This window comes from Porites lutea, chromosome 1, assembly GCF_958299795.1.
Source record: "Porites lutea chromosome 1, jaPorLute2.1, whole genome shotgun sequence".
NCBI lineage: Eukaryota > Metazoa > Cnidaria > Anthozoa > Scleractinia > Poritidae > Porites > Porites lutea.
In genome coordinates this window covers 55112862-55125825 of record NC_133201.1, presented here as the reverse complement: position 1 = coordinate 55125825, position 12964 = coordinate 55112862, and the positions used below count along the sequence as shown (strand labels likewise).

At 38.0% G+C, this 12964-nt stretch overlaps 2 protein-coding genes across 2 annotated transcripts in view; both read left to right on the top strand.

The window, feature by feature from the left end:
* Positions 1-12964, top strand: part of LOC140922259 (ribosome production factor 2 homolog) — a 368864-nt gene that overhangs the window by 196772 nt on the left and 159128 nt on the right. The window lies entirely within an intron of this gene.
* The window catches only part of LOC140932394 (uncharacterized), a 34560-nt gene continuing 24365 nt past the window's right edge, over positions 2770-12964 (top strand). The window contains exons 1-7 of the mRNA XM_073382008.1: positions 2770-2842; positions 3988-4086; positions 4516-4632; positions 8230-8382; positions 8647-8772; positions 9419-9541; positions 11501-11623. Of these exons, the coding sequence (XP_073238109.1) occupies positions 2770-2842; positions 3988-4086; positions 4516-4632; positions 8230-8382; positions 8647-8772; positions 9419-9541; positions 11501-11623 (814 nt within the window). The remainder of the gene's footprint in view (positions 2843-3987; positions 4087-4515; positions 4633-8229; positions 8383-8646; positions 8773-9418; positions 9542-11500; positions 11624-12964) is intronic.

The window sequence follows — 12964 nt, the reverse complement described above, 5'->3', positions numbered from 1 at the left end:
CTTAATTTATTCCGTCATAATCTGTGAACAAAAGAACAAAGGACAGTGCGCCGTCAGGGTGTTCCGAATTATAAATTCACAGCTGCACTGTTGTTTTTATGAGCTTTGATTTTTGCCGTCTTTCGCAACACCAGACCTCCTACCAGTAACTAATGTATGCTCGGATTATTAGTTCCTCTATAATCACGTTAACCACTCGATATAAAAGCACCAAATTCTCCAAATTCAATGATGGTAATCTTTATTGAGGATACGAGCTTCAGTTAAACTAGTGATTTACAGGAGGGTCCTCTTAGACTAGAACGAGTAACGAAAAAAATAATTATTATTATTATATATTATTATTTACAAGTTAAAAGTTTAAAAAATTACATGATAAGAGTTTAAAAACATGGTACAAGTTCTAAAAAATGAGATGTACATCAATAAATTAAAACTAAGAGTCTAAAAACATACATTCAATGACATACAAGTAATAACATACAAGTAAGTAGATTTACTTATTAACAGAATTAACAGGTGCTTTAAAATTTCCCAGCATTATGTTTTCTATAAACGAATAGTGTAACGTCTACAGAAACTGAGGTGTTGCATTGGTCGGGGAGTGAAACAAAAAAATTTGGTTTTATCAATTAAGTCGATAAAGTCAATTTACGCCTTAAAAAGGATGAAAATTTGACGTTTCAAACGCAAGCCGTTAGTCAGAGCAAAATATTTGACAGAGGGTAAGAGCTCAATGTAACCCCCGGGGAGAACCTACCTTCAAATGTAAGGTACAGGAATATGTGCTGCGGGATGGGGTATGGTGTATCAGTAAAATCCAACTAGTGGTCTACTATCAACGTTGCGTTCTGATTGGTTGAGCTACTACTAAGCTATATGTTATAACCCACTAGTAGCGAAAAGCGCCGGCTTTGAAAACCAAAACAATGGCGGCTAAATCGCGTTTTGCTAACTAAAGTTGTTTTGTCTCGATATTTTTGACCAACTAGTTGGATTTTACTAACACAATGATTCCTCTCGCCCTCATGGCCTCAGAGTCAATAGGCCATTCGGGATCGAGGACATAATTGTTAATTAGTTACTCAGTGATTAAAAGGTGTCGATTTTAATTTAGAGATCCTATTATGTTGTAATTAAGAATTTGTTCATGCTTAACGTGCGTATATCGGACGAGTTTCGAGAGCACGAAAGATGCGTAAGAGTTGCACGAATTATTACCTCGTGCAACTCTAGCTTCTTGAGTGCTCCCCAAACTTCCCAAGTGCATCCATAACTCGATATACGCTCAGCTAAAAGCATGAGCAAATTCTTTTATAACATAGCTGACAAAAATGCTTGCTTTTCTACAAAATTCTCGTAATGCGCAACACAATAACAAACACTTCTATTGGCTGATTACAAACACGCCAATGGTCTAGTTTGAATGAAAATTATTTTGTAAAACTGAGAAAGAAAATTTGCTTATTTATTCGTTAACGATCAGTGAAAACTAAAAAGAAACAAAGGTAAAAGAGTCTTAAAGTCCACCTAAAGTTAAAATATTCACATGTTCGTAAGACGTCGTGGAGTATGGTTTGGATTTGCTTAAAAGTAATGTTTATGTTTTGCTCGGCGAAATCCAGAAAACTTGTTTTTTATAATCATAGCGAAGACGACTGTCATCCTACTTTAACCTTAAATTCATTTACGAACAATGGCTGGTCATTACGGCTTCTTGAGAAGACCTGGTAGGAGTTGTTTTTGTGAGTAGTAAATTATGTCGTCTTGCGTAATTTGTCTTGTTATTGCCACAGAATTTTTCCTTCTTCAGTCAGATTGTTCGGCGATAACTTAAGGTGGCCGGGCCCGAACCGTTGGTTATGTTTTTTATTTGCGTTTTTCAGAATGAAAGATTCAACCGATTTCTATGATTTTTGGTATACCAAAAAAATAATGACGAAACCTTAAGAAAATGTTATTTGTTTTCTTTTAGATACAAAAACCTTTTAGATATCGGCAAATATTTAAAACCGCAGTTTTATGAAAAATGTAAATAACTTCGAAATCCCACGACAGACTTTTTCCTAACTTTAGCAAATAAGCCTCAGAGCTCTCTAGTTTTACATCTGCAAGTTTGAAGGCAATCGTGACCGTAGAACCCGCTTTTAGATATAAAAACCTTTTAGATATCGGCAAATATTTCAAACCGCAGTTTTATGAAAAATGTAAATAACTACGAAATCCCACGACAGACTTTTCCATAACTTCAGCAAATAAGCCTCAGAGCTCTCTAGTTTTACATCTGCAAGTTTGAAGGCAATCGTGACCGTAGAACCCGCTGCACAAAATGCTGGTCAAATTTAACCTTAATATGCTACGCTTAAACATTTGGGAAAGTTGACGCACGAATAGAGGTAAAGTGCCGACAGACTATCTCCTATCTGGCTGGTCATTACGGCCTCTTGACAAGACCTGACAGCAGTTGTTTTTGTGAGTAGTAAATTATGTCTTCTTGTGTAATTTGTCTTGTTATTGCAAGAGAAATTTTCCTGCTTCAGTCGGATTGTTCGGCGATAACTTAAGGTGGCCCGAACCTGTTTATATGCGTGTTGGTTATGTTTTTGATTGGCGTTTTTTAGAATGAAAGAGTTTTTAGTGTCGCAGGTTCCCGTTTTGAAGAGAAGTAAGGCCACCAACCCCAGTACTTCTAACCATCCATTTTTCAGCTGCAATGAAAACCCTTGTATTTGGTAATTCACACGGGAAGTTTACCACTTGGGAATAAAGATGAAGACAAATATGACAATCGTCTTATTCTTCTCATTATCACCAACAGCAAACTGCCCGTGCGAATGTAATGGTAAGTCTTAAAGCGTGAATAAATTACCAAATGCAAGGGTTTTCAAGATTGCAGCTGACAAATGGATGGCTAGAAGTACTGGAGTTGGTGGCCTTATTTCTCTTCACAACGGGAACCTGCGACGCTAAAAACTCTTGAGAGTTTTTCGTAGACGCTATATTTTGCTTTGTTAAGATTTGTTTCCAAAAGAGAGGGACAAATACAAAATAAATTTGATGAATAAAAGTTCTTTAATATCACCGCGCACTCAGCTTAAAATTGTTCTTCTTAAGGTGCTAACTGTATTCGCCGTAAGTTTCTGATTACCTGTCTATTTCTTGCAATAAAGCTTTAGGTAGGAACATCCTTTCAGATAGGAGATAGTCTGTCGGCACTCTTCCTCTATTTTACATCAACGTTCACGAATGTGTTAGCGTAGCATTTTAAGGTTAAATTTGACCAGCATTTTGTGCAGAGAGTTCTACGGTCACGATTGCTTTCAAATTTGCAGATGTAAAACAAGAGAGCTCTGAGGCTTATTTGCTGGAGTTAGGGAAAAATCTGTCGTGCGAAGTTATTTACATTTTTCGTAAAACTGCGGTTTTAAATATATGCTGATATGTCAGAAGGTTTATACCCACAGGAAAATAACATTTTCTTGAAGTTCCATTATTGTTTATTAAGGATACCAAAAATTTTAGAAATCGGTTGAATCTTTCATTCTGAAAAACGCAAATCAAAAACATAACCAACACGCATATAAATAGGTTCGGGCCACCTTAAATGTCACTCTTTACGGCAGACTTTTCAACGAATCATTCAGGCTCTATTATTTGCGAAACATCTTCACCGCTTTTGCTGTTGGCTTGAGTGGCTAGAACAAAGCTCAATTCCAAAAAAATTGTAGAAAGTTTTTCATCATTGCCGTCGATTGTAGGATACTTAGGAAAAGAGACGAAAAACACAGCTGAACACGTCATCTTATTTACGCACGCCAGTGCGTAAATAAAGATTTTGTTCATAGCGGCTCAATAGGACTTATATAGGGCAAGCATGCGCGCTATGTTAAATAATTTAAAGGATAATCTTCTGCTTGATCCAGGATTATAAACTAGATATTAACAGATAATTTGCTTCAATAATCCCTTTTCTTTTCCATATATCAGCGATATGTTCTCAAGGATGTCACTCCAGTCACGGGAGCTGTGTTGCACCCAATAACTGCCAGTGTCAATCCGGTTGGACTGGGAACAACTGTGCGCAAGGTATTCTAACTTTCCCACTGGTTGCATTGTGTCCAGAAATCTACATGACTCGGGCCTCATTTACCTCATATTACTCCCAATTATTTGCAATTTTAATATGGCATCGTGTTTCACAGAATTGCTCACGTTTAGGTGAGGTAGGGGCTTGGGAACACTTCGCTATAACGCTAAAGAGATGAATCTCATAAGCTTTATCGAGCATCACTTACGGCAAGGCCTCAGTCTTGTTCATATCGGTAAAACACGACTTTCCTAAATTTTCTTTTTTGATCACGTGATTAGTCATTTACATTCTCATATTCTTTTACTTATCGTATCCAAGGATGTGCACATTATTGCAAACATTGCTTAAAAAAAGAGATCGCCAGTTTAAATTTCAAGTGGCTGATTTTCTTAGGTTTAAATGCAGTTTTTTTTTTCGCTCCATAGACTTAGATGAATGTGCTGTAAACAAAAGTGGATGCGATCAAGTGTGCACTAACACACAGGGTTCTTATCAGTGCAGTTGCAAACCTGGATACACCAAAAGTGGTCATCGATGCCATGGTATATTCACAGTTGTTATCATTTTTATAACTGGCAGATCGCTTTATATTTTACTTCAATTTTAACACACGCAAATCTGCAAAGAATTCCCTTTCTGCAACATCTAGATCTACATATGCGTTTCAAATTTTCTTTTTCTGTATAAGCAATACTCTGGTTTTTTCGTAGCCCCTCATATTATGAGTTACATACACGAATACAATAAATGCGATTCTATGCCAGCAAATTAAGCTCTAGGCATCGCAAACATTTGAAAGCGTTTGCCTTAATTGTTTAAGTAAGTAAAGGCCAACTCAGTAAAACTATTTTAACAAACATAGCGCAGTCTTATTGATCATCGTAGAGTATCGGTAATCTGGGACGCAGTCAACCTCATTCTAAGATTCTCTTCTTTCCTTGGCAACGAGGCTCGGATGGGTCCCTTTTCTTTCCCTGGGAACGAGGCTAGCATGCAGTGATATATTGTCTTCTCTAATTTAAATAGAGTTGCAAACTGCAGCATAACATGGTCTGGTATAACGGAAGGGTTCCAGTGGCACACTCCATTAAAAATTCATGGAGTACCCCACCCGGGTCTTTCAATCGAGGCGAATAGAGTACCGAAGTGATGACGTCATAAAATGAAATTTGTGAAATTATGGGATTTGTTACGATATTCTGAAAGAACAACGTCCAAGACGCCTACTCGCCAAAAATTAGCAATTCGGGGCAAATTGTCTCTGAGATATTAGCCCAGTTATGCTGTGACGATTCCATACAAATCCTTCTAAATTTGGCTTGGTTCATAAGATTAGGGGTGTCTGTAAAACGCGGACCGGATACCTGCGGATGGCGGATGCGGATGGGAAAATGCGGATGGAAAAATGCGGATGGAAAAAAATGTGGATAACAAAAAAAGTAAGAAGGAAAAACGAGAAATGCGGATGGCAAAAATATAAATAAACAAACAAACAAACAAACAAAGGAAAGAAATCTTTCTTTCAAGTCGTTGTCACATGGTTGAACCCTTCACTTACATATACAGAACGTGATGCTAATAACTGACACAGTTTTGTACCCTGTAATTCCTTTCATTAATGTCACAGAAATAAGGACGCTCCGTTCCTCCTCCTTAAATGCACATACTTGGTGCACTTGTCCTTTGAGTGTTTAGCTTAAGGCTTGCAGGCAAGGTAAACAGCTCAAAAAATCGGCTAGCAAAGGAGGTGTCTGCAAAACGAGGACCGGATACCTGCTAATGGCGGATGCGGATGGGAAAATGAGGATAGAAAAAATTGTGAACAATAACAATAACAAAAACAAAAAAACCCCACAAATTTGGATATACAAATTGTGTCACTAAAACATTTCTTCACCAAAAAGTAGGGTGAACTACGCGAAAAAATCGGCGTGCTTTGCGTCGCCTATTTCACGGGCCCATAATACAAATCAACTTTCGCTCTGCCTTGACTCTGGTCAACTCTGCCATAGGAGACAGTTCAGAGAGTGATTGGGAACTGCAGACACCTACAGAAGCCCGTTTTTGAGATCAAAAGCTAAGCTTCTGTTACACTAGTGGTCTTTTGTTACACAATTTCCTCTCGGTTTTGTGTGAATCGGTCTTGTTTAATGAGGGTTTTTCTACAGAAATTCATTTTCAAGCAATATGCCGCACCCTCAACCGAGTCATTTTTCTGTCCTTCGTTCCATTTTCACAGTTTTACGAAAAGCTTCCATCAACATATAAAAAATGCTGATCTGGTGTAGACATAGTTAAAACATTTATATAGTCTTCTTAAGAAGCAGGTTTTTTTTTCTGATTTGTAATAATTAAACATCTTTCCATGTAGAAAGATATGTTTAGTTGCTGCTTCGCAGATAGACGGGAGCGGGCCAAATAATTCGAATATTATATAAATTATTTTCGATTCCGAATTCTGCACTTCACGCTTTAAAAACGAGTTTTAAGTTGCTCGATACAGACGTTCTAAAAACTCACTGAGGATATGTTTTCGAAACTATTTTGCTAGCAGAAAAATTCGAAACAAAAACAAATGAAACAGAAAGTAGCCTTTCGTAATGCGTTTCCAAGCGACTCTTTTTTGCGGGAGTTTAATTTTGCATATTATTTTTACGCCTTTTCGGGAAATAATTTTTGCGATTGATCAAGAAGTCTGTTCTTTTCTTTTCAATCTGCAGTATATTTTTGCAATTTTAAAAATTCGAACTCATTATTCGTGCACTTATAAATTCCCAAAGGGTAGAACTGGTAAAAAATAAATCCACATGATAGGCGGATCAGGCGGAGTTGATTGGCATCTGCCAAATCGGAACGTTCGGCCTTTTTTCTGGTTTTGAGCCGCTCAAACAAATAAGTCTTGATTTGATTACCCCGAGAATATTCTTTCTGTAAGTTGAGTACACTATACCATAGTTAATGGAGGTGACTGGTTATGAAGCCCGGCAAACATCAAAGGAGCAAACAAAGTTGCCAAGATTTATGTTAGAAGGTCCACGACCCTGCACAATCTTTTGTTTTGCGTTCATACGTTATGCATGAATTACGTAACCAGCACGTTTCTATTGGTTAGTTCCTCAATACGGAGTAAACAACTATTGTGTTTTGTGCAGGGTCAAGGCCAAAAAAGAGAACAAAAACATACAACAAAGAACTTTGTCGGGTTTCATAACCATTCCCTCTATTAACTATGACTATACCCAGTGAGAGCAAAGAAATCATGCCTCCCCTTCTTAGCGTGATAACAATGAAATTCCTAATAAAGTAAATGTTAAAAAAAGATAGCGATCACTCCCGAAAGTAAAGACAGACTGCTTCGTGAATTACACCGCTTTAGGATGCTGGTATGGTAATATTCTGCATTCTGACCCGTGATTGCAGGGACCACTGGCTCCTTATTTCGTGACGAGAGGAATATTAAACGGGGCCAGTGCAAAATAAGCGAACCTTTGCTAGCCGATTTTTTGAGCTGTTTACCTTACCTGCAAACCTTAGGCTAAACACTTAAAGGAGAAGTGCACCAAGTATGTGTGCATTTAAGGAGGAGGAACGGAGCGTCCTTATTTCTGTGACATTAACGAAAGGAATTACAGGGTACAAAATAACTGTGTCAACTATTGGCATTACGTTCTGTATGTAAGTGAAGGGTTCAACCATGTGACAACGACTTGAAAGAAAGATTTCTTGCCTTAATTGTTTGTTTGTTGATTAAATTTTTTTTTCCATCCACATTTCTCGTTTTTTTTCTTCTTACTTTTTTGCTATCCGCATTTTTTTTCCATCCGCATTTTTCTATCCGCATTTTCCCATCCGCATACGCCATCCGCAGGTATCCGGTCCGCGTTTTACAGACACCCTAAGATTAGGAACCAGGTAAGATTTAGAAGGATTTGTGTGGAGTCATCGGAGCATAACTGGGCTAATATCTCAGAGACAATCTGCCCCAAATTGCTAATTTTTGGTCAGTAGGCTTCTTAGACGTTGTTCTTTCAGAATACCTTAACAAATCCCATAATTTCACAAAGTTCATTTTCTATGACGTCACACTTCGGTACTCTTTTATGACTTTTCTTTTATGACTACTGTTCATTTCCTACCAGATATCAACGAGTGCTTGACAATAGTTCCCAGTCCCTGCAGTTGCGGTGTAAGCGGCGAGCCTTGTGGTGCAAACTGTATCAACCTTGTGCCCAGCTTCAGTTGCTCCTGTGCACCAGGATTCCAGCTTAGAAGTGGTGGAACAATTTGTGACGGTAAAAACAACTACTTTCTTGTGAGAAGAAAGTGTTTTTCTATGTCGAATGTGTTAGGAGTGTCAATAAATGTCTTCTTTAATTTTTTTTGATACCATCTAATAATAGTCTCTAGGAATTTCCAGCTTCCGAATCTCACTGCAATTTATTTTTTTAGGACTAAATAGTAAGAGGTCGGTATTTAAAAAAATACTTCAATTTCCGGCTTCTCAATCTCAGTTCACCTTAGAAAAAAAACATTCTGTCTCTGAATTTGTTGTTCAGATATCAACGAATGTTTAACTGGGAATGGAGGATGCGAACAGATTTGTAACAACTTTCCAGGGAAATTCTCTTGTGGATGTTATCGGGGCTTTCGCCTGACAGCCAGTAATGAAAGGCGATGCGAAGGTAAGGAAAAAATGGAAAGACTTAAAAGTTACAATGAGTAATGTGAAGTCTCTCAGTCCCTGAAAAGACCTACTTGGAAATGAATTGATAATTTGATTGGAGAGATTGTGGCCTCCTGACGTGTCCAGTACAACTAGTAAGCATAAAATGGCTGGTGACCGCATAACTGGAAACGAAAATCTTTTGATCGAAAACAAATCAAAATCCCTTGATCATGCTTTCGATTTATGCTGACTGAAGTTGTTGTTGGAGTTCTCATTCGCAACGCTTTTAAATAGTGTGTTCGTCTTGTGCCATGTGCGGAATTTTTTTGAACTGGTCATGTTATACAGTGTCTCAAGGGAAATATTTTGTTTATATTAATTTCGTAAAGCCTCAAAAGGAAGGAAAAGAGGGTGTTCAATTAAATATTCATTTAGTCAATGCAAGCCCTGCACCGATAAGAAATGCTTAACGGTTTATCGATTCCTGTCAATGCTCTAGACTCGAAAATATATTTATTCGGGTAACTACAGGGTGCCTGGTACTTGGTTAAAAATATTGGCACCTAATCAAATGTCTATTTTAAAATTTCCCGTAAACGTTTCATATCCAGTATGCCCCCTCAGAAGTATCATTATAAAATGCGTATTTGTTTCACCTGCAGACATTGATGAATGCTTGTCCAGTAACGGGTTTTGCGCTCAACAGTGCATCAATACTGCAGGCTCGTATTCATGCCGCTGCAATCATGGATTCTTTTTGGATTCAAATGGCAGAACTTGCTCTGGTAAATTTAAATGCTCTTTCTTAGGATGACGTTATTTGATTAAACTCAGCCAATAAAAAGCTTATTTCTCTTGCTGCTCCTTATCTACATTGATAGAGTAGTCCTAATGAGTTAAAGGCTCATGTTCACCCAAACGGCTTTGCGCGCTTGTGTTTTTGTTTTGAAACGATTCTTTTGTCAAACGCAGTGTTTTGATTGGCTTCCACTTTTGAGGAGCGTTGCGTGACGATACTAAAAACTAATTTTTTCACGCTTGACCGAATCTTACAGAGACAGTATCAAAGAGGCCAGTAAGACTTTAATTATTTTCCAAATGGAGGAAGATATATCGCCGACTTCGTTAAATGTCACCGGAGAATGCAGTTCAAGATTTAAACTGGTAGTGAATGCGTTTGGATGCTTCGTTGAGTCCGATGAACTCAATGAGGGTCATTTTACGAAACGTCTAAGCACCAGGTGAGATTTTCCCGAAGCCCGATTCGACTGTGAAATGTTTTGATTCCTCAATCTATTATTTTGTGTTAATTCTTAGGAAGCTTAGGTATGTGTTCTCGGAAGAATAAGCGAGAAGTTGTGTTTGCAAAGCGTCGAATCAGCACTGCGTACAGTCTTGTCGCTGTAATCGATGTGTTACAGTTCTTTAAGGTTTGGCTAAGGACTGGTTTGCTACTTTAGAGCGATACGCCAGACGATAAGTTTACGTTAAGGATATCACTGGCTTCATAGGTTAAATTAAATAAAGCATTGTTCATGTCAGATTGACTCGCTTGTTTTGCTTTCAACTGATTTCAACGGGACCTTTGTTTACAATTGAACGTCAACATTCGATGTAGAAGGAACTCGGCAAACACGCTGTCTGTAGAATTTGCAGCCAAAGGCTTCTTTCTCATCTCTCCAGAGATTAAAAAAACGGATTCACGGAGACGAATGTACTTCGGCGACCCCCGTCGACGCGGTCTTCCAACCGTACGTTTCGATGGCGCCGCCATCGAAAGTATTGCAGTGAAACAAGCGCTCACAGAAACAAAAAGGCTTGATACCAGACCAAAATATCCAAAGAGATCAGTAAAGAAAAATACCAAAAAAACCTGTTTAGACTTTCTTTTAAAACATATTTATTGAACTGTGGAAGATTAACGAAGATTGACTCTACACAATGAATATTGCAATGAAGGCAGCGATTTTCAACTACGCGAAATGTTTTTTCCTGGAGTACAGGGCGCGCAATGCATCTAGGGCGAACTTCGGCTTTTGAACAAGAGCCAATGTGGGGTTTGTCTCGGGCACAATTTGAGATGTAAGAACATAAACAGGGGGATGTTATTGTCATTGGTTCGAAATTAATAGAAGGTAAAAGGAAAGACATTGACAAAAGTGTATTTCAGCATCTTTCATTCAAAGTAAGATAAACAAAAGGAGCGTAACAACACTCAAGTTGTTCTTTAGATAAGCTGTAGGTGGAATGGGCTTTAGACTTTCCAGATGTATCCAATACAACTAGACATACAATTCTTCTATAATGTAAAAGAATAATATAGATTAGAGGAAGTCAACACAAACTTTGACATTACAAACAGTATAACTATCTATTGTGAAATGAAACTTTTTAATGTCTATTTTTTGACGTCGGGAACAGTGTGGCTTTGACTAGACCAATTTGTTCACCCGTCCCCTCCCACCAACAATTTTAATTATTTTAGCCTCGCTACGGGTCGGACTCTTTTTTATTGGTTATCGCAGTGGAGGCGTAATCGATTCTGACAGCCCCACTTGTTTGGCTTAAATGGTGGTGTAAATGAATCTCTAGTCTTGCGCTTACCAATTTATATCAATGATTATGGGCTCAGTCTATATCTTTATGATCACTGAACGTTGTAAAAGGGAACGTGGGGGGTACCCCTCGTTTAAAGCTATAAAGAATTCGAAGTCACCGATATTTTTTCCTGACTTGGATTTCAGATCATGATGAGTGTATGTTGAGCCATCATGGATGTCAGCATCGGTGCAACAATTTTCATGGAAGCTTTTTCTGTTCATGTTTTTCTGGATATGCGATAAACAGAGACAACAAGACTTGTTCAGGTACGCGTTCGAATTGTGTATGTTAAAAGGAACGAACTAATTACCAATAAGAGGGTGGCCTCAAAATTTCTGTCGGTAGATAATTGACGAATAATAATGATAATAATAATCTTTATACTGGGAGCTTCACTCCACTTAGATAATTGACGAGTAATAATAATAATAATAATAATTGCCCCCGCAAAATCCCGAGGAGGCACCCTAGTAACTCGCGCGTATGTTAAGGAAAGTACTTACAGTTGAAATATACATTCATACAGTCAATATAGAAAAAAGCTCGATTTGCTTGAACAGGGGCCGCGAGGAATCAGTAGGTAATGATGACGTTTCTATTGTTTGCGCCCGCAAGTACGAAATGGTTAGGATGACGTAAAGACAGAACATACCCAAGGGACCGCTTAGGTAGATTTTGTGACATTTATTCTGCGGTCATGCTTCGACACTTTTTTGCGTTACGTGTTATCAGTGACATTCTGTGGAGCAGTTGTTTCAGTGTAAGTTATGGACCAAAATTTTTACGACACTCGTTAAGCGCAGAAGGAGTTATAAGGCGCGTATAACTGTGTATATATAAACACTTGGAGAGTTTGCCAGACACGAGTTCACAAATCTTTCACTGGAAAACTTGCCAGACACTCTTTCTCTCTCTTTGCGACCGGAATAAGACTCAGCCCCAAACAAGCAAGACGAATGGACAACGGCTAGCTTATCACTAGCAGAACGATGGACGATTACAGAAACTCGCCGACAATCAAATTCTGTGCTGACTTATTCCCTGCTCACAGTTCCGCTATAAAGTTTAAAATAAGACTAGAATGCGCGAGTGTGAATTGATCAAACGTCCTTTTAATTTCTAAGACTTCCTTTCCGGCAAATAAAATGAACTGAATGTAAAAAGTGAAAGAGAAATAGCGAAAATTCAACTTCTAATTAAATCTTTTCTTATGGCTTAGAATAAACTATTCTCGAAACTGAGAATAAAATGATCAAAGCTGTGTAAATTGAAACTAAATCGAAACGGTGCATGGAACCTTGCGTTTCCTGTATTTATCTCACCTATTGTACGGAATATGTGTGAAAATCTTCCTTATCAATCGGTATATTTCAAAGAGCTACACAACGAGCAAGAATGCTATTGACCGACAATATACAGAGCGGGGGCAGCTGTAGTGTCAACTATTACTAGTAATAATAGTAATAATCTTTATACAGGGAGGTTACTTCACAAAGAGTGATATTCAGTGAGGCCCTGTAAAAAGTAGAAAAAATAAATGATCTTATAATTAGATAAATGAATGCGTAATAGTAATAATAAGTAAAAAGTTATGAACTAAAAACCTA